At 37.5% G+C, this 19,595-nt stretch overlaps 1 protein-coding gene and 1 long non-coding RNA gene across 2 annotated transcripts in view; both read right to left on the bottom strand.

Moving 5' to 3' along the window:
• The window catches only part of Cntn5 (contactin 5), a 1,130,804-nt gene that overhangs the window by 644,441 nt on the left and 466,768 nt on the right, over nucleotides 1-19,595 (bottom strand). The window contains exon 4 of the mRNA XM_037208201.1: nucleotides 13,321-13,445. Coding sequence (XP_037064096.1) covers nucleotides 13,321-13,375 — 55 coding nt within the window. The 5' untranslated portion in view covers nucleotides 13,376-13,445. The remainder of the gene's footprint in view (nucleotides 1-13,320; nucleotides 13,446-19,595) is intronic.
• Nucleotides 5,021-7,331, bottom strand: LOC114695700. The gene is made up of 2 exons (XR_003734903.1): nucleotides 5,535-7,331; nucleotides 5,021-5,334 (listed from the first exon to the last, which is right to left on the bottom strand). It is a non-coding gene; the product is annotated as an uncharacterized LOC114695700 (long non-coding RNA).

Genomic DNA, 19,595 nt, shown 5'->3' with positions numbered 1-19,595 from the left:
AGTCCCTCAGCTGATCCTGTTTCCTCAGACTGGAAGCTTCTGTGTCCTCATCCCAATGGCTCTCAGCTGAACTGCTGCTCAAAAGCCTGAAGCTTAACCAGCTAAAAGCTTCTAGTTTCTGGTCCTCATGCCTTATATATCTTTCTGCTTTCTACCATCACTCCCTGGGATTAAAGGCTCACTTTCTGGGATTAAAGGCATGTGTAACCATGCCTGACTGTTTCTAATGTGGCTTTGAACACACAGAGATCCACAGGGATTTCTGCCTCTGGAATGCTAGGATTAAAGATGTGAGTGCTACCATTTTCTAGCCTCTGTATCTAGTGGCTGTTCTGTTCTCTGACCCCAGATAAGTTTATTAGGATATTTTGGGGAACACAATACCACCACACTTTTGTCCTTCCAGGGATGGTCCTGGCCAGATGCAGCTAATGATGATAATTAAAGAAAGGCCTGAAATTGGGGATCCTGGCTGTGTTACTGCACAGAAGATTATCTAAATATCCCATTAGTAGAGGGGAAATGGTGCCCAATGAATGATGGAAAAGCTACAATTACACATGAGAAATTCATAGCAAGAAACAGCTAATAATCAAAAGCCAATATCACCAAGACTCCTTGAGCCTCAGCTTGACCTCTGGAAGGCCCTTGGATTCTTCCAGGTATTAGTTTGTCATAATCAGCTGAAATCCTACTTCATATTATTGCAGCTAATAGCAGGTAATCATATCCAACTACCATTATAAAAAATTAACAAAATCACTATTAAAACACCTTGCCCCTCCTTTGAGAGTCTGTCCATATATCTGAAGTGTCAGATGATCTGTGCCAAGTATACAATATTGAAATTATTTTATGCAATTATCCTTTGTATCAAGCCTGAACATTCACTGCGGAAAATAGAGAGGCCATCCTGAGAAAATCTCCTGATTCTACACCTGAGCAACTCTGGATCCTTAGAATCATCCTCAGAACATCAAATCTCACCACTCACTTTTCAGTAGATTTAGTAGTTTATCTGCTCCCATGGTTTAGAATAAGCCTAAATGGGCTACACATGATGAACTGTAACTGTTTAAGACTGTATTTGCATGTAGTATAAACCTTGGCAAATGCTCTCTTTTGTGCTGCAACTGTTGCTACCTACCTTGTGACTTTTCTGCTGTGTAATTTTGGGGTTTGTATCTCACTGTGAGAATATTCTTATGGAATGATATATATGAATGTTGTACTAAACATTTCTCTTATGTGTTACATCTTTCAGTGTACAAGAAGTTGCTTGCTATTACACAATATGTAAAAGCCAACTATCCATGCATGTCCCATGTAAAGAATATAACTTAAACTAAAGTACTTACTGTCAACAAAGACATGCCGAATGCTCAGAGTACACCCAAGTTCAACCACAATAAACCTTTTGCCTACCCATTAGATACATCTCTCAAACATCTTTTACTTGCTTGCTAGGAAAAATCAACATCAAATCAATGGATTCTTGCAGGAGGAATGTGTCATTTGAGGCTGTTGTTTATGTGCCAAAGGCGGCCAAAAGAGATTGCAATATCCCCCGGAGATAGAACTGCAGGCAGCTGTGAGTCACCTATTATGGGTGCTGGGAACCAAACTTTGGTCCTTTGCAGGAGCACAAGCACTTTCAAGTCCTAAACTGTCTCTCCAGCCCTTGCCCTGAGTTCTGGCTTAGAACGCCTATAAGTATCAGGTGACTCATTCATTCAGCTCCTCTTCTAGTCATCTCTTCTTTGACATGAACATTTTTCATCTCTCTTATCCTGTAACAGAGCCTTGAACTGAGTAAAACACCACAGACATATGGAAGTTGCAGCCTGGAACAGAGCATAACATTATAGCTGTGTTAGCATGAGAGATGTAAAGCAAGTCTAGACTCCCTCTTGTGCAGCTGCTAATATAACCGAATCAGTTAGCCCTGGTAGTGTAGGCCCTTGCCTGTGCTGACTTACAATGACGTCAAGAAATAGCCTTTGGACACCTACAGATATAAATTGTTGATGGTGTTTTCTCTCTTCAAAACTATTGCAATTCTTTCTTAACCTAATCTCCCAGTTTTTATTCTATGCATATAATTCTCCACAAAGCAGTAAAGTTGACTTAGTTGGACATGGTGGTATATATCCAGTAACTCTAGAACTTCAGAAACTATGGCAGAAACCTCAGGAGCTTTACACCAGCCTGAGCTACATAGCAAGCACATGGCTCAGGTGAACCCACAAACGAACAGAACAGGCAGTCTTCTCGTGTGCACCCCAAACGGCCTCCCTTCTGCCCTAAGCTCGTGGCATGCAGACTCGCTTCCTTAACTCTGATCTCTCCGAGTCTCAGCAGAATGCTGTTGAATGGACACTGATTCTGCTTTTGTGCCAGAACAGTGTGCCAACTTTTATAGCTTCTGCAAAATCATATGTGACTCACTTACCAGTTTCTGTTTGAATCCTTTAAAAAATAGGTAAAGCCTGTAGATTTGCAGGTGTACAATGCTTTGCTGCTATGGACCAAAATCAAATAAATTGTATAGATGAACTTTTGTATAGAAAATTAGTTAGCATCTACTAAAAATGAATGAGAATGAATAGTCTATTGAGAGTCTCAACTGTGGAAACAAAAAGAAAATAAAAGAAAAAAAAAACAGATGTATCTGGAAAGTTTAGTGTCTGATGTGATTGACAGTTTCACAAAACTCTCCATACACAGCAAGCTGTTGATACAAAGCTGTGCAATGTGCAGAGTTCAGAGTTCAGCTTATACCCTGACCATGCTGCTCCACCAACAGTAGACTGTGTTAATCACAAGTGACTTCTAGAGAATGTGTATTTATTTCTTCACCCATAACATTTGTTAGATGCTGTCTTCATCCACAGAGGTTTTTCTTTCTCCTCAGTTTGAGAATTTCTTCCTCTATATGATGTCATTTCCCTCTTAAGCACTGTGACATCTGTCACATGTGACGCTGTCCCTGCAGCTATAAGCACTTTTTTTTTTTGCCAGAAACTAATTTTTCCTTCTTTTTTACACCTAAACATGATTCCTTAGGGAGCAACTCACAGTGCCCTTTTATAACCACCAACAGAGATCAACAACCTGCTCCCAGGCCACCCAGGCCACCCAGGCCACCCAGGCCACCCACTCTTCCTTTATTCACTTAATATCTTTTTGGAAATTGTCCCCATCAGATCTTGTATTACTTCTTTTCTAGATAAGGTATATTATCTCTGTTAGCATATGCATTTCCTAAGGGAAGGGATGTGATTTGTACATTGCTATGTCCTTAATACCTAGAACAAGATAGTAGACACTAAACAAATATTTGCAAAAGTAACAGAACTATGAGTGAATTATTTCCAAAGATCCCAGGACTGAACATGAGAACATTTGTATATATTTCCTTTGGTTTTCACTGTGTGCATGTGTGTATGGCTATATGAGTTTATGTGCACCACATATGAACAGGTGTCTGTGGAGCCAGAGGGTATCAGATCCCCTCCAACTGGAGCTACAGGAAGGTATGAATTGCCAATAGTGTGTGTGCTTGGAATCAAACCTGGGACCTCTGCAAGAGCATTAAACACGTTCAACTACCAAGCCTTTGCTCCAACCCCTGTATATGTTGTCTTAATTTTATTAATTACACCCCCCATTGCAATCTTCAGCACACTATGCCTACTATGTTCCTGTGTGATAGTCTTTCTCTACAGCAGTACTGGCTTTCAGAGGGCAGACTGGACAATAACTGAAAGCAATGTTGCATGTTAAACTTTTTAGGATTCCATTTTAAAAAAATGGTCAATTTCTTCAGGGTTATTCTGGAACATATAAGAATCCTGCAGCCAGGTTGAAGTAGTTCTTAATTTAGGCATTAAATAAAAATAGCTCTAGGGTAGGAGAGCACTGCCAGCCAGTGAATGTCTCCAAATTAGCACCGAGGACAGAGGAGAAAGGCACACAGCTGGCTGGCTCCTAGGGACCTCCTGTAGCTAATGTTGCTGAGGGAAATAGAGGGTGAGAGCTGACCTGGTCCAAGTGGCAGCTTGAATGCCTCAAAGATTTCATCTTTTTCTTTTTTTCCTTTCTTTTTTGCATTTCTACATTTTAAACATTTTTATTTTTACAGTTTGTTTTCATAATGTCCAGAACTAAACTAAGGTAACTGTCTTTCTTTAACTCAGAAAGTCTATATGCCACAGATAACCTCAGCTGGATTATTACATTTGAAATGCATCAGTATGATTAGGTTGTGGAATCCAAAGTTACTCAGCCACTTTGGGCATTTTCTGAGTCAAAATTACTAAATTATATACTCAACTGAAAATATTATAAGCCTTATATTTATTAAGTTAAAAATAATTATACTTATACATCTAATAAGCATTTTCCTACTTTTGTACATGATATATCAAAGAGCAAACTGCCTCTGCTCTTATAGAGCAGAAGTCACATATTTTTACATAAAGAGGAAATTCACAGCCATGAGGTATGTAATTACTCAAAATCAAAAGAGCGTCACTCAAAACCTTCTTCCTCTCTGACTCAGACCACGCAGGTGGTTTCATCTCATACTCGACTGAGGCAAAAGTCACCTGGAAGCACACACCAGGGCCAAACTCATCACAGTGGAAGCTGGTGTGCTCTGGCAAACTTATCAATGAAGAGATGAGGAACATTGAAAGGCAAACCACTCTTTTTTAACTTCTAGGAAGGAAGGGCTTTGTTGATAGCTACACCATATAAATATCTCCACATGATGATGTTGATAAATTTTCAATGGTTTAATGATTAAAAAAGCAGGATTTCCCTGAAAGATATAAGGTAAAACAAAAGGCAATGTGTACCACTTAAAAGCATTTTCTTTCTCCCAGTTAGTTATACGTGATTTATTTCATACACAATGGATTACAGTATTCAGACTCTAAAAACCCTACATAGTTTGCTTAAAAATGAATGACAGAAGGAGTTCCCTGTGTGTTTTTCTGTATCTCTGTTTCATAGCTTTCCTTAGGTGTTAGTGCTAGGTGAATGGAATTTTCTACCCACTTTATATTCTGAATAGAGATGAAACCAATGGGACACAGAAAAAAAAAGTGTTTTCTCACTGACAAATGACTACATGGGGCAGTCTCTCTCCTCCCACACTTATTGTAAGTAATGTGAGATTCAGTTCATTAATAGTTGCATTTACATTAGTATTGCTGTGGTTGAAATTTACCTCTGCTTGAACACTGGTGTTGTAAACAGTCATAGACAAGTGTTCATGAACAGGGTTAGCTATGAATCCTCTGAGCATTATTTTAAAACAAAGAAAACCTGAGAATGCTAGAGGTTAAGAGCACTGACTGCTCTTCCAGATCCGAGTCAATTAGAAACATGTGCTAAACATCTATAATGAGATCTGGTGCCCTCTTCTGGTCTGCAGAAATACATACAAGCAGAACACTGTATACATAATAAATAAATAAATCTTTAAAAAAAACAAAAACAAAAACAAAAACAAAAACAAAGAAAACCGATTTAATGATCAATTTTCTGTTAGTAAAGATAAAGTTATTGAAAAATAATGAGACCAGTATGAGTGGTTTAAAGGATACTTGATGACATCACAACTGTTTAAAAATGGCAAAACACTTTGGCATATATTGCTCAGTCCTGTCCAATACCGAAGTGTAAAACTATTTTCAATAAATACATAATGTAAAAGAAATCACATTTAGGTGACCTTGTAAGCTAACTCTCTGTGTCATCTTCATTAAACTGAGACACATACTTGCAATCATTTCTTAAGACTCTCAACTGGTTTGTTAGTTGATGACTTAATTTTATTTCACTCCAGGAATTGTGACAATTAGAGATGACTTTTAATATGGTCTTTGCTGTTAAGATAAGAACAACAAAGTGCATTAAACTCAGGTGATCCAACCATTACCCCCGCCTCATCCCCAACAAGGACAAATTAAATTGTTTGCTGAATAATTACATTTCTAATACCACCAGAGCATAGTTGATAAAGTCAGGCTGGATTGTCACAGTGAGGGAGCTCCTGTTATCATCAGGACTTCCCGGGGGGCTAATACAATGTGCAAATGCATAATTTAAAAATGATCAGGAAGGAGCATTAAGCCATTTTTCTTTCTAAATTCCAATAGGCCAGTCAGAGTTATTAGGCACCTGTTTGCTGTAGCACCTTTCTTTCCATTTCCCTTTCTAAACTCTGAGGTAACACTCTAACAATGACAAAGGTTTCCGTGATTTACCACACCATCCCCAAGGAAGACCGTATTGTATACGCTTATCAGTGACAGGCATTCTCTGTTCACCAGGACATCATTTGCCTGGCAGAAGAAACAAACTCTCTCCTTTTCAATAAAATGGATTTATCCCAAAGAAGGAGAATAGGGTTAAGGGACGGAGAAAGTGCCTTTGTTTTGTCCTTGTTGTTGCTGTTTTTTAAACCAATACAGCTTACAGAAGCATGTACAAGTGACTGAAAATTAACTACAGATACTTATGTGAGAATGGGCAGGTGGCCATTTCCGCTGATCAGATGGACTTCCCATCTCATCTGGAGAGTTCAAAAGCATTGTTATGGGAGGCAATCTACACATTGTACATCCACGAGTTTCCGTCTAGGAACAAAACTACCAGGGACGTGAAACATAACAAAAGAAAAGAAAGTGATGCTCACAGACTTTGTGCGTGGCAGCAATCAGAAGCATGTGAGGATGTTTGTTTGTCTAATGAAACTGTTGTTGTTGGAGAAATATCTTTACCATAAACCAACACTACATTACACATGCTAAGCAGATAGATATTCTATATGATTTCCCATCTGTGCCACCAATAATGAACAATTTATACTACATGGAAAGGAACCTTGCTATAATGAATACTATTACAATATCCTCCCATGTTAAATATTTATAAGTGAATTAGCATAATCCCTAGCCATTGTCCAGGAGTCCTAAGATAACTGAGGAACCCATTGGACAGAATATTTTGCATAACACAGAAAATCAACTCACACCTTTTATTTTATTGTTCTTTCAAATATGAAGAATAAATGAAAAGTTATTTATAAAGTCAGGAAAGTTACTTAGTAATTCAGCATACATGAAGGTGATCCCTTCTGCATTCCCTATTGCTATTTCTGTATTTACTTGGAGAATGCATGTCCTCTGAGAATCATTTTTACAGTGAACAATAATATGGAATATTTTAATCCAACAGATGTTAAAAATATTGATGGTTTTCTCTATCTATCTATCTATCTATCTATCCATCATCTATCTCTATGTATGTGTGTATAGATACACATAAATATATATTAAAATATATTACAATAATTATGAATTCTGCTCAAAATTCTTCATATTTACTATTTTTAAAAGCTTAGCTTTTATTGAAGTTAATTTAATGCTGAAGAAAATGATTTACTGATTTTTAAAGCTGTTATCTAATCAGAGCTAGTAAGTTTTAGGTCTGATCCTTTCACTTACTCCTACGTAAAAAATAAAAACATAGAGAAATATCCACTTGTGTTTACTGCTGATTATAAACAGAATTGTTTACTAGTAAAATTGTCCTAAAAATGAATAAGTATCTGGTAGGTCTAGGAATGAGGACTTTGTGTTCTGTTTCTGGATACATAAACATTGTACATTACAGCTTTTCCAGCTACGTCCTTTAAAAGGTTATTTTCTTTTCCATCCTTAGATTCTGGTTTTGGCTCACGAGATTTGCTTTGACCAACAAAACTTTGGCAAAGAGAACACCAGGCTTGGAAAAGCTTGCACATTGTGGTTTAGCCTTTCTCTGGCTACTGCACAGCTTGCAACCACATGCACCTGAAGAGGTTCTGTAGAGCTATTAAGGTACTGCATAGGCTTCTGTGGGAGAAAAGTCCCCAGCCGTCTTCCTAAGCTATGGACCCTGTGAGCTACAATGCCAACCTATCAGCCTGATGGCACCCCAGTGGCAGGGCAGTTACAGCTGGAACCAGTCAGTTGCTGGTGAATGTGAGGGCTTCTCCATAGAAGGAATTGCATTCCTTCTACTGAAAATCACTCAAATGCCCATGGCTAGGGAAGTCAGCGTTGTCTCATGACCAGAGAAGTTTCTGTTTGTAGTGGGGGGAGGTTACCAGAGAGACATGTAACTGGTCAAACTGCTGAACATAAAGACTGTGCAGTTCCCTGTTCTAATTTGAACATCTATATCACCCCTCCAAGGCTCAGAGAAGAATGTAAATGTCTGTGTATGGGGTGCAGTTCTGTGAAACTCCATCTTCTAGACATGGCATGTTCGTTAGACTCATGAACTCACAGTAGCTGTCGTGACCTGATAAGATATGCACAAGGTATCAACATACAAGATCCATGTGCCTGAGCATGCTGTGGATTTAAATTCAATCACTAGTAGGGTTTTTGGGCTTAAACACACACACATACACACACATGGTAGTATGGCTCCACACTCCTCTGCAAATTTTCTTCTTTTCTGTTCTTCCTCCTCCCCTATCAGACTAGTCTTCCTGGTGCAGACAAGGAGATACAAATATTAAAGAGGCACGTCTATGTTACATATGCAAATTTATCTTACTGAAAGGTTATTTTGCCGAGTCACTTATGTCTGAAGTGTCTCAAAATAATCACGATGTGAAAGTTGTAATTTTCAAGGTTGCGCGTTATTCTGGTCTCTCATAGCCATAATTCAGGGTGGAGCCACCTAAGAAAACTTCACTACTTTTTTTTTTTTAAAGATTTTACACAATATTATTTTTATTGATTGTGATTCTATGCAAATAACAAATTATATTTGTCTTCCTCCCCAATCTCCCTTTTATGTCACAGTTGACTCAACTTTGAAAGGTTTGAGGCTGATTCATCAGATGCTTGGTCCCCATGGACAACCTGACGGGATTTGGAATCACCAAGGAAGAATGTTTTATCTCATTGTGAAAAGCTCCCATGCACAGTTCACACTAAGGAAAAGGAAAATTTAAATACCACCTCCTCTACACAAAGAATTTGACATTCTTCTACAGGAAGATTTCTCCATTCTCCTGACTCATTATTTATTCAGCATTTCTTATATTCCAATGTAGAGTCATTGGTACTTATTTTCTCCTTTCAGCTATAATGCAGCAATTTTAAATTTAATTTGTGTCTCAAATATCTCAAATATACCAATTCCAACTTTGATGAAACCTTTTGGTTTCTGTGTCATAATATCCTCATTATGTTTCCTTTTGAAATTAAAAGAAATGAATGAGTGTGTGTGCTTGTATGCATGTGTATGTGGTGTGTGTGTGTGTGTGTGTGTGTGTGTGTGTGTGTGTGTGTGTGTGTGTGTGTGTGTGTGTGTGTGTTGCAGGCACCTCTGTCAGAGGACAGTCTCAGGTACCAGCCCTCACTTTCACCTTGTTGGCCACAGACTCTCCTATTCCCAATGCCGATGCCTCCAGGCTACTTGTCTTTCAGATTCCAGGATTTCTCTGTTCTCTCATCTTGATACAAGGGAACTGGAGTTACAGACATGTGCTCAGGTGCCCAGCTTTGTATGTATTCCTAGGAATCTAAACTCACTTCTCACACTCACACAGCAAACATTTTACCTCCTGGGCCATCTCTCAGCCCCCTCTTTATGTCTCTTTTTTTTTTAAGTAGTTTTATTTGTCCTAGCACTTCCATATTTTCAGGAGCCATAAGGTACTCTAAAATGATTTATATAGGACATTTCCCACTGAAGTCCTGTAATCAGTCATTTCTGAAATATTCCTTGTTTCTTCAAGAGCAAACTTAATAAAAAGAAAGATCTTGATACTTCCTACAGGGACACACTGCATCTGTGTCTTCTAGAATGACTGAAATAAAACATCTGTGTGCATATGCATATACAGTCACATATGGCAGCCTTTGTGTTTGTTTATAGCATGTTTGAGTGTATCTGTACATACCAATGCCTCCAACACCTCTAAGCCGTCGCCAAATGGATAACTGATCATCAGTAACTTCCCCGCCTATGGCTCCAAATCCAGCCCCAGGATCTGCCTCCACTGACTTGGTGGCTGAAGTCCAGCATGCATAATATTAGAACTTCTCAGTGAAAAACAACATTATTGAACAGATAACCATACATAAGTATAATATGGGTAATGTTTAATCTCACAGCTCATTTCCAACAATTTTGAGGAAACACTGCCCTTAGTTGAGATTGCTGTTTACATGGGTCATATGTGATTTGATTCCTTGTTATGTTTTAGAAACTGTTTGGGGAGCCTATGACCTCCTAAATCACTTTTATTTAATTTGCATATATTAATGTTTAATCTATGATTTACATTCTCTATGGTTTTGATAAACACACCATACCATGAGTTAGTATCTGGTCCATAGGGAATGCTTTCTCATTGCCTTCAAAATATTAATTTCTTCATCTGCCCCTTTGACCCCCTGTTCAGCCTATCTCCTGATTGTCACTGATCTATTTGCACTCTGTGATTTTCCCTTCTCAGGACGTCATATAACTAGAATGATAGAGAGCATGTTGTCTGTGCAGTAGCTTCTTGCATTTAGCAATGTGAATGTAATGTCATGAGTTTATGAAGTTTGTACCTCATTTATTTCATCACTGAATAGTGTTCCATTATTTATATGGCCCACTGCTTGTTCATTCATTTCCTGGAAGACATCTTTCTCATAGTTTCCTCCTTTGAGCTATTATTATTATTATTATTATTATTATTATTATTATTATTGAGAAAGGGTTTCTTGTAGCCAAGTCTGGCCTTAAATTCAGTGTGTAGCCCAATATAATCTTGTACTTCTGAGTTCTCTGCTTCTATCACCTGAGTGCTGAGATTATTGATATGTATATATTATCATATCCAGTTTATGATCAGCTGGAATCAAATCCAGGACCTCCTATATGCTAGGTAAGTATACTCCCAACTGAACAATATGCCCAGCCTGTCATTTCATTAATATTTGATTGTATAAAATTATTATTAAAAACTTGTAAACAAAAGTACTATCATTAATTAAATTATTAATATTAAGAATGCTCTTAGATTCAGGTAAGTATGGATTTTCTTTTACTTTCTGATTTGTATATAACTGTCCATATTTCCAAACCAGCTAGATTAACACCTAGTGAGGAGGACATGAACTGCTTGGCATAGGGAAGATTATTTGGATTTTTCACAAATTGTGGAGCTCTTTCCAATGAGGGCACCGTTTTGCAAGTTCTCTGGGAACAGATGGAATGTAATCCTGAATCCTCACCAGCATTTTTAGTATTATTTTATGCAAGCTAATTTGGATCATGCCGTTCTGTCGCCTCTACTTGCAGATCTGACTCCAATGTCAGGCCATGAGGCCCATGAAGAATCCTTCCTGCAGTAGCAGCCAGTTCTCAAGCAAGGCTGAGCTGTGTTCCTCGGGGGAGCAGACCCAGGATAGTCCAGCCACTTGGAAATGGGTACATGAAGCAAAAGTCTGGCTGCTTATTTGTTCTCTTTAGTCATTGTTTATAATTCAAAGAGTAGCAATCATGTTAAACATGCTCTTAACATACAAGTAGTCATCCTCATTTCTATCTCAGTGATCAGTGCTAAGTGACCCACGAAGTGGCACTTGTATCTAACTTAAAGCATTAACCATGAACACTAAAAAGCAAGACAGAAGATAGTACAACAGTGAAATAAGTATTAGGCCATAGGAATGGGTTAACTATCAGAAATTGAATAAGAGTATTATCTATAGACTATGGTAAAGACTTCAAATAAAAGCATCCCTGCACATACCCTTTTTAGTAGCTATTAGGTTTTTCTCTTAAGCAAGTGTTGACAGGGAGATAAAATTAATGTATTATAAAAATGTGCTATATTTTCTCTTTATTAAATTCAGGTACAGTGAAGAAGTTTAAATACCTTCCAATATTTCATTTATTCTACTGTCAATGACAACTTGATACACACATGAACTTGAGAGTTTGCAATTCCAGACCCCATGCAAGACATGGTATACTTGCTTTTCCTAAAATACAAATGCTAGATCCATTGGAGGGAGTATTTACTTGGAAAATTTTATTGTTGGGTGATTTCAAGAGAAACTAACTACACTGTTTTTGCCTACCACCAGCAATTGTCAACTCACACATAAAAACAACTGACAGACAGTCCGTGAGTTCAAACAGACAAGGAGCTTGAGAAGACTGGAGGGGAGTAGATTGGATTCAGAGAGTGGGGAATACTGTGCAGATAACGACAGAGCCAGGCAGAAACAGCTTTCTGAAGACGCATTTCTTGAGTGAACACAGTAACAATGAACCATGATTTTCATTTAATGCTCGGTATCTTTGATATACACTTTTCGAGATTACACTGACCTCCCCCAACCTTCAATGTTTACAACAAATAATATTACTGATAAATGCATAATTAATGTGTTGTTTGCTTTGCAACTAATAAGTTGCTGATATTAGGGTGCAAGGCTTTTGTGGATACATTTCTAAAACTTGTAAATATGTTCAAGTGTACTTAGCTATCACATCTTAACACATACTGATTTATAAAAGTGAAATGACAAATTTATGAAGCCATGAAATGGCTTCAGATTTCAAACCAGCACATTTGGAGCACTTTATGATTGAGAGCTAGGGTTTTAAAAGAGTCACATTACATATTACGTATATTTCATGGAAGGTATTGCATGGATGGAGATCAGGGACAAGACTGGAAGGTATTGTATAATTGCTAGGAAAAGCTTACCTGAATGATTCTGAAAGGAGTTTATAGTTACTTCTAACTAGGTATGATCTTCCACCTGCCATGTTTGATAGTTTCTGTTTACTTGAGAGAACACTGTAATACTCAAAATGTGATACTATTCAGAGAATGTATTTGATTCTTGGACACACAAAAAATCTGTACAGTCAATGAAAAAACTTTTACCACATAGCAGTGTAGTATAAGTACTAAGAGCACATGCCACCACATGTAAAATGAAATGTTGGATATATGGTTATATCATCCACATTTACATATAGTAAACAGTATATACATGTTTATAGATATATGTGTGTGTTACATGAAAATATTTGCATACAATACTGGTTCACTATATATATAAATAAATGTTATTCTACTAAAACTGTATTTAGGAAAATTAAAATGTCATTAAGCTTCTTTAATTAATTATTGATAATTGTTTTGTTTAGTTCTTTGGGATGGAGATTTTCATACACCTTTGTTAATTGAGACTTAGCAACAATCCAATAATTATGCATGTGTTTTACCTGAAAGACACCTGGTGACAGACAGGAACAGGATTAGTCTCCAAGAGGAAGCCATGCTTGGTCACTGGACTCTTCTGGATCACAGGGTGGTAATCAGCACTGATGCTTGCTCATTGAAGAAGACCCTGTTGAGATAGATACAGTTTTCAAAAACAGAGAAAACTACCCCTATTTAAAAAAAAAAAAACTCATGATATCATTACACACAACTTTCAGTGCACAGGTTTGGTGCATAGAGCCTTCCTATTGTCTTAGTTAAGGTTTCCACTTGCAGTCAGTAATGTGATAAAAATCAGAGCAGCAACCTAAAAGTAGGAGCTGATGCAGAGGCCAGAGAGGAGTGCTGTTTACTGACATACTCCCACGGCTTGCTCAGCCCTATTTGTTATGACACCCTGGACTATCTGCCCATGGTGGCCCTGCTCACAGAGGGCTGGGCTCTCCCACATCAATCACCAATCAAGAAAATGAACCACAGAGTTGCACACAGGTCTATTTGGTAGGGAAGTTTTTTTCAATTGAGGTTCCTAACTTCAAAATGACTCCAACTTATGTCAAGTTAACATAAAATTAGCCAGCACAGCTACTGATGATATTAAAATAATTCTGCTACTGCTCAGTTACTGTGCAACACAAAACTTCAAAGCATGGATAAACAGTCCCTATTTGCTTCTGTTGAATAGTCTCTTACAGACATTAAAAGCACCAGGGTCTAAGAGGGATGAGTCCTCACAGGGCATGTATAATTATTTATTATACTAGACAAGTTATTGGACTTGAAACACAGGTTCCATTAACGTACACTCCTGGTCTAGAAAGCAACTAATGATCAGTTAGCCAAGAGATGTTACACACCATGCCTGGTGCTCGTGGAAACCTCCACAGGGGATGTTCTCATTTAATTATTAATATCAACTGCCTTTGTTTATAACTCTAGTGATTATCTGTAGTGTGTTACAGTTCCCTCCTTTGGTGCTTAATGTCTCTCAGCATCTTTTGCTCTCTGGAACCTGAGGGAAATAAGGATTTCTCATGAATATTTAATATTTTCTGTAACGCTATTTTTATAACCATAAGCAGAATATCACATTGATATCTTTTGGTTTCTTTTTCTGCCCTGAAAGGCACAATAAACATGAAAAGAATGTAAAGCTCTGACGCCAAACTTTCGGTAAGAGCTTGACCAATATGCTTTACAAATTCTTACTTCTTATTTTTTACTAGGCTGCAAACTTCAACTGTCAGCTTTGTGTGTGTGTGTGTGTGTGTGTGTGTGTGTCCCAAAGTTTCTGTTTGGTTCTCTTGATGTACGTCTTCATTATGGAATTTGAGTTAGGGGTTATGTCTGTTTTTTGGGAAATATCTTCAAATATAGACATGCATTTCCCCCTAGCTAGCTTATAACTTAATAGAGTCAAACCAAAGAAGGGACTTTTTTGTTAATTTTTTCTGAAAAAGTTACTTTTGTTTCGTTTATATTTTAAAGTCCAAGCCTGTTAGTCTAACTTTGTGATTAGTAATAAAAATAAGAAGAAAGTTAAGTGAAAATAATGGTGGACTGATTTTTAACTAACTCCCATCAATAAAAGTAACTTTTCAGCATCTTTTTATGAGTAAATATCATAAATAAATGAAACTTGAAGCATACATTAAAGTGACTTAGATAATTTTCAAAATTTAAAACCATTTTATTTTTTAAATACTATTTGTTTTCCAAAAAGAAATGGAAACAATGCATGACAAAGAGGGGTGGGGGAAGAATGGAAGTCGCTGGAATTCCAACAATTCTTTGTGGTGATTGTATATTTGGATTACCATACTTTTATTTCATGATATGATTGATTTCCTTAGATGGTGAATTCTGAGATGGAAGCAGTTTTCACTGGATTGATTTTGGTAAATTTCTACTCAATCCCAAGTCCCTAAAATTGCTCCTATCAATGTTCTGGCATCCTCTGTTATTTTTACTATTCATCTTCAATGAATGGAAATGATAATACAGGACCTACAGGCTGTACCCTGGGAAGACACAAGGGAGACCTAACACTCACAGGCCTGCACATGCATAGAGACACCGAAGGGAACCATAGCTAAGGACACTAGCAGCAGGACAGCTAACTCTAAGCCCCACACGGTTATATAGAAAACCACAGAGACAGCTGACCCGAGCTAGTGGGAGCTCAGATTCAGGACTGACAACTGGGGAACATGCATGGGAGAAGTAAGCTCTGCGAATGTGGGTGAAAGTTGTGTGACTTGATCTGTTTGTGGGGCTCCCGGCAGTGGGACCAGGATTTATTCCTAGTGCATGAACTGCCTTTTTGGCACCCATTCTCTATGGAGGGACACCTTGCTCAGCCTTTTTACGGGGTGTGGGGGGGAGTGGGGGGAGGGGAGGGGCTTGGTCCTGCCTCAACTTGGTATGTTAGACTTTGTTGACTCCCCAAGGGAGGCCTTACCTCTCTGAGGAGTGGATGGGGAGTAGGGTGTGAGGTGCAGGGGAATGGGAAAAGAGGAGGGAGGGGAAACTGTGGTTGGTATGTAAAATGAAAAAAACTAAATAAAAAAGGAAAAAAATATTATTCCACACCTTTTTTCTTATAAAATATAAATTTTGGTACACTGAATTATGTGACAAAAGACTCCATTTATACTAAAGGCCTTTTCTTCTATAAAGTGTGTGTGTGTGTGTGTGTGTGTGTGTGTGTGTGTGTGTGTATCATTATGAAGGATCATCACTTGATCCATAGGACTTAAAAACAACAAAATTGGCCGGGCGGTGGTGGCGCACGCCTTTAATCCAGCACTCGGAGGCAGAGCCAGCAGATCTCTGTGAGTTCGAGCAGCTGGCTACAAGTGAGTTCCAGTAAGCACAAAGCTAACAGAGAAACCCTGTCTCGAAAAAAAAAAAAACAAAAAAAAACAAAACAAAAAAAACAACAAAATTATAGTTCTTTAAAATGCATAATTTAAAATGTATCTAAATTGATTCCTTTCGAATTTGTTTTGTAGCTCATGTTTTCTTTCTGTTTGAGGAAATGTAAAAGAGTTTGTAATAAGCTCTAAGGTTTTAAACACGTAAAACATTTACAGGATTTCCATGAAAACAGTTATCTTATGACCTAAATTACTATGTCAAAGTAACAAAATAAGATCACTTATCACAAATGTATTAAGTCCATGCTAGATGCCAGATTAAATCATCATCACTGAATGCATGCTCCTGAAGCTAATGGGAAGACCATGTATTCAGAAGTGCGTTTTTAGTGATAAGCAGTACAGTACACTGCTGTGCAGGGAGGGGGAGCAGCAAAGCTGCATACTAATTTGAAAACGTCAAAAAGTCATGCTTTTATGAGAATGTGTGTAGTTCTCAGCAATAAGCACTATGCACACCTGTTGTATTGAAACACCAGTGTCTGAAAGACATTTCTTTCATTTGTTCCTGGATTATTACAAACTATTGCAAGTCACACCAGGGTACTCGTTCCAGTCATAACTCAGAATGAAAGATCATAGTGAAGTTGACCACATAGACAAGTACTGAAGACATCAGACGATGTAGTGGAGTACGTCTTGTGTAAGACAAAGGATGTGATAAAATATTACTGCATAATTACAAGTTGGTCTTTCTCCTAAGGATGCACATGGCAAACTGTTTTGAAGATGGTCTAGGTACAAGGGGAGGGGAGACTAGAGTATGGAAGGTGGGCACACTTGCTCCAGAGTCATTGTCAGGATCCTGTCACTCACAGATTCCTCTCTTGCCCTCTCTTTCCTCCTCTCCCTTATCCATCCCTACCCCACAGTTCTGTAAGATTGTATCTCAAGATGTTTCAGGTTGTATAGTATCTCTGGTGCAGTGTACTATTCTTAGGATGAAATATAAAATTGTTATGTAGTTGCAAGGCCAGAGACAATCTGGTTGCTGCTTAGCTTTTTTACAAGATTCTAGGCCCACTCCCAACTTCCCACACTGAGGCTGTGTGGTACCTCAGTTCTATGAGGCAGTCCCTGTGCCCTCTGTCTGGACTTCTCTTATTACTATTTGCAGGTTTAACTTGTTGAAGACAGTTCCTTCTAGAAGCCTCTTTTGGTTTCCTGAAAAAGTTACCTTATCTCCACTGATTAACCCCTCTAGCTGCCTTATTCATCTTTGCAGCTGTTAGTACCCAAGGTTGCTTTGCTATCTATTCATTGTCTTATCTTCTTACTTGAATTTCTTACTGATAAAAGCAAAGACATTTGTCTTATTCATCTTTATAGACCTAGTACTTAGAAGAATAACAGGCATTTAGAAAAAAACAGTTAATGAATATTAGATAATAATTACTAAACAAATTATAGGCTTTAGTAAGAAAAACATTTAAAAGGGGAATACAAAAAAATGAAAAAGAAATCACTGTATCATATTTACACAACATGTATTGAGCACTTTAAAGTTATCCAGTAAATTTCTTATTGATAAAAATCATTTATTTGGGGTCACACAGCTAGCAAAATGGGGTAAAACCTCTGGTACCCTCAGTTATCTTATGCTATGCCATGGACCATGCCAGTGTCCATGCCAGGGTCCACAGCAACATTTGCAAGAGAGTCTGAGATCTTACCTGACAGCGCAGTTGCTGCCAAGTTAACCAAATATAGTTGAAACCATTGCCTTTAAAGCTTACATCTGACTAAGAATTTAACTGTTGCTCTCTGACTAATCTTATTACACAGAAATAAACTCTCCCAGGACTGGGCAGATGTCTCAGAGGTTAAGAGCACATCCTCTTCTCTCAAGGGCCTGGAGTTTGGTCCCCAACACTCAAGTCAAGGAGCCGACAACTCTAAGTAACTCTAGGTACAGGAAATCCACTGTCTTCTTCTTGCCTCATATTCTCTGATCCCTACAAATGTACATAACTAAAAATAAAATACAACAAATGAAGCCTTTCTTTCCTGATTATGCAGATTCTGTTGCAGAAACCCTACTTTCTATGTCAGAATTATATGAAACCATAGAAAACAAATTATTTCTGCTGTGCACCATATACAACTTTAAGTTTCTTACAATGGTATGGAACATGAGAACTGACTATGTAGTTGATAGTATATCAAGGACAGATTCTTGGAGGCTGTTATTATTATTATATTTTTTAGAAACGATCATTTTTTAAATTTTAGAATTTTATCCTACTCTGAGATTTGGACAATTATTTATTCATTTTTAGTTTTACAGCAAGGGAATTTTTGGTTTCTGTTCTAAATATGTACAAATCTGCAGCTTCTTTCACTGAAACAATAGTTGGTAGACTATTCTATATCTGAAATTGATATTCACAGTAATATGTTTAATTCTTTCATTTTTGAGGAGTTGGCTAATCCAATCCCACAATAGTGTGCTGTATTTCTGTATGTGATCAAGAAGAGGTTAGATATAATAATTTTGTTTCAACACCAGAACTCTATTTGGGAATAAAAACAAATTTGTCAAAACAGGGTTGGACAGATCTTATTAGTATGCTTAGAGAAACAGCATAAATGACAGAAAAAATTCTACAGTTGCCAGCCTTGGTAGCACATGCCTTTAATCTCAGCACTTGGGAGGCAGAGGCAGGTAGATCTCTGTGAGTTCTAGGCCAGCCTGATGTACAAAGAGTGCTCCAGGACCATCAGGGCTACACAGAGAAATCCTGTCCCAAAAAACTTAAAAAAGAAAGAAAGAAAAAGAAACTACAGTATTAGGTGTGAGGCCTGTATAAAATAACAAAGACTCACATTCTGCCTAACATGTTGACACTGTCCTGTAAGGAAACAGCTTTTCTTACTTGTTTTGTCTCTAATAGTCAGTAATCATATTAAAGTCTGGAAAACCTGAGTTCTGAAATAGCCAAGGGAATAAATTAAGATTATAAACCAATAATTAATTCACAAATATGTGCTTCTCTAAAAGCTAAAAAAAATGTGCCTTAATGTATTTGTGTGTCTTTTATTATGATAAATAATTAATTTAACTTTAAATAATTTTCATAATTTTCTGAAATTGGAATGAAAACTTTAACAGAAAACAAATTTTAATAAGCAATTGTCATTGCTATGGTGATGATTGCATAAGAAAGTGATGTTTTCTTCACTCTTGTCTGAGAATGGGCATCATCACTATCCTTTTTAAATCAAATATGTAGTTTTCATTGTCCACATTATCCTCTTGGAGGTTTTTGTTATTTTATACAGTTCTCACACATACCTAATACTGTATAACTTTTATGTCATTTTGCTGAGTGTGTCTA

This window comes from Peromyscus leucopus, chromosome 7, assembly GCF_004664715.2.
Source record: "Peromyscus leucopus breed LL Stock chromosome 7, UCI_PerLeu_2.1, whole genome shotgun sequence".
In the NCBI taxonomy this organism is placed as follows: Eukaryota; Metazoa; Chordata; class Mammalia; order Rodentia; family Cricetidae; genus Peromyscus; species Peromyscus leucopus.
This window is presented reverse-complemented; position numbering and strand designations above follow the sequence as displayed.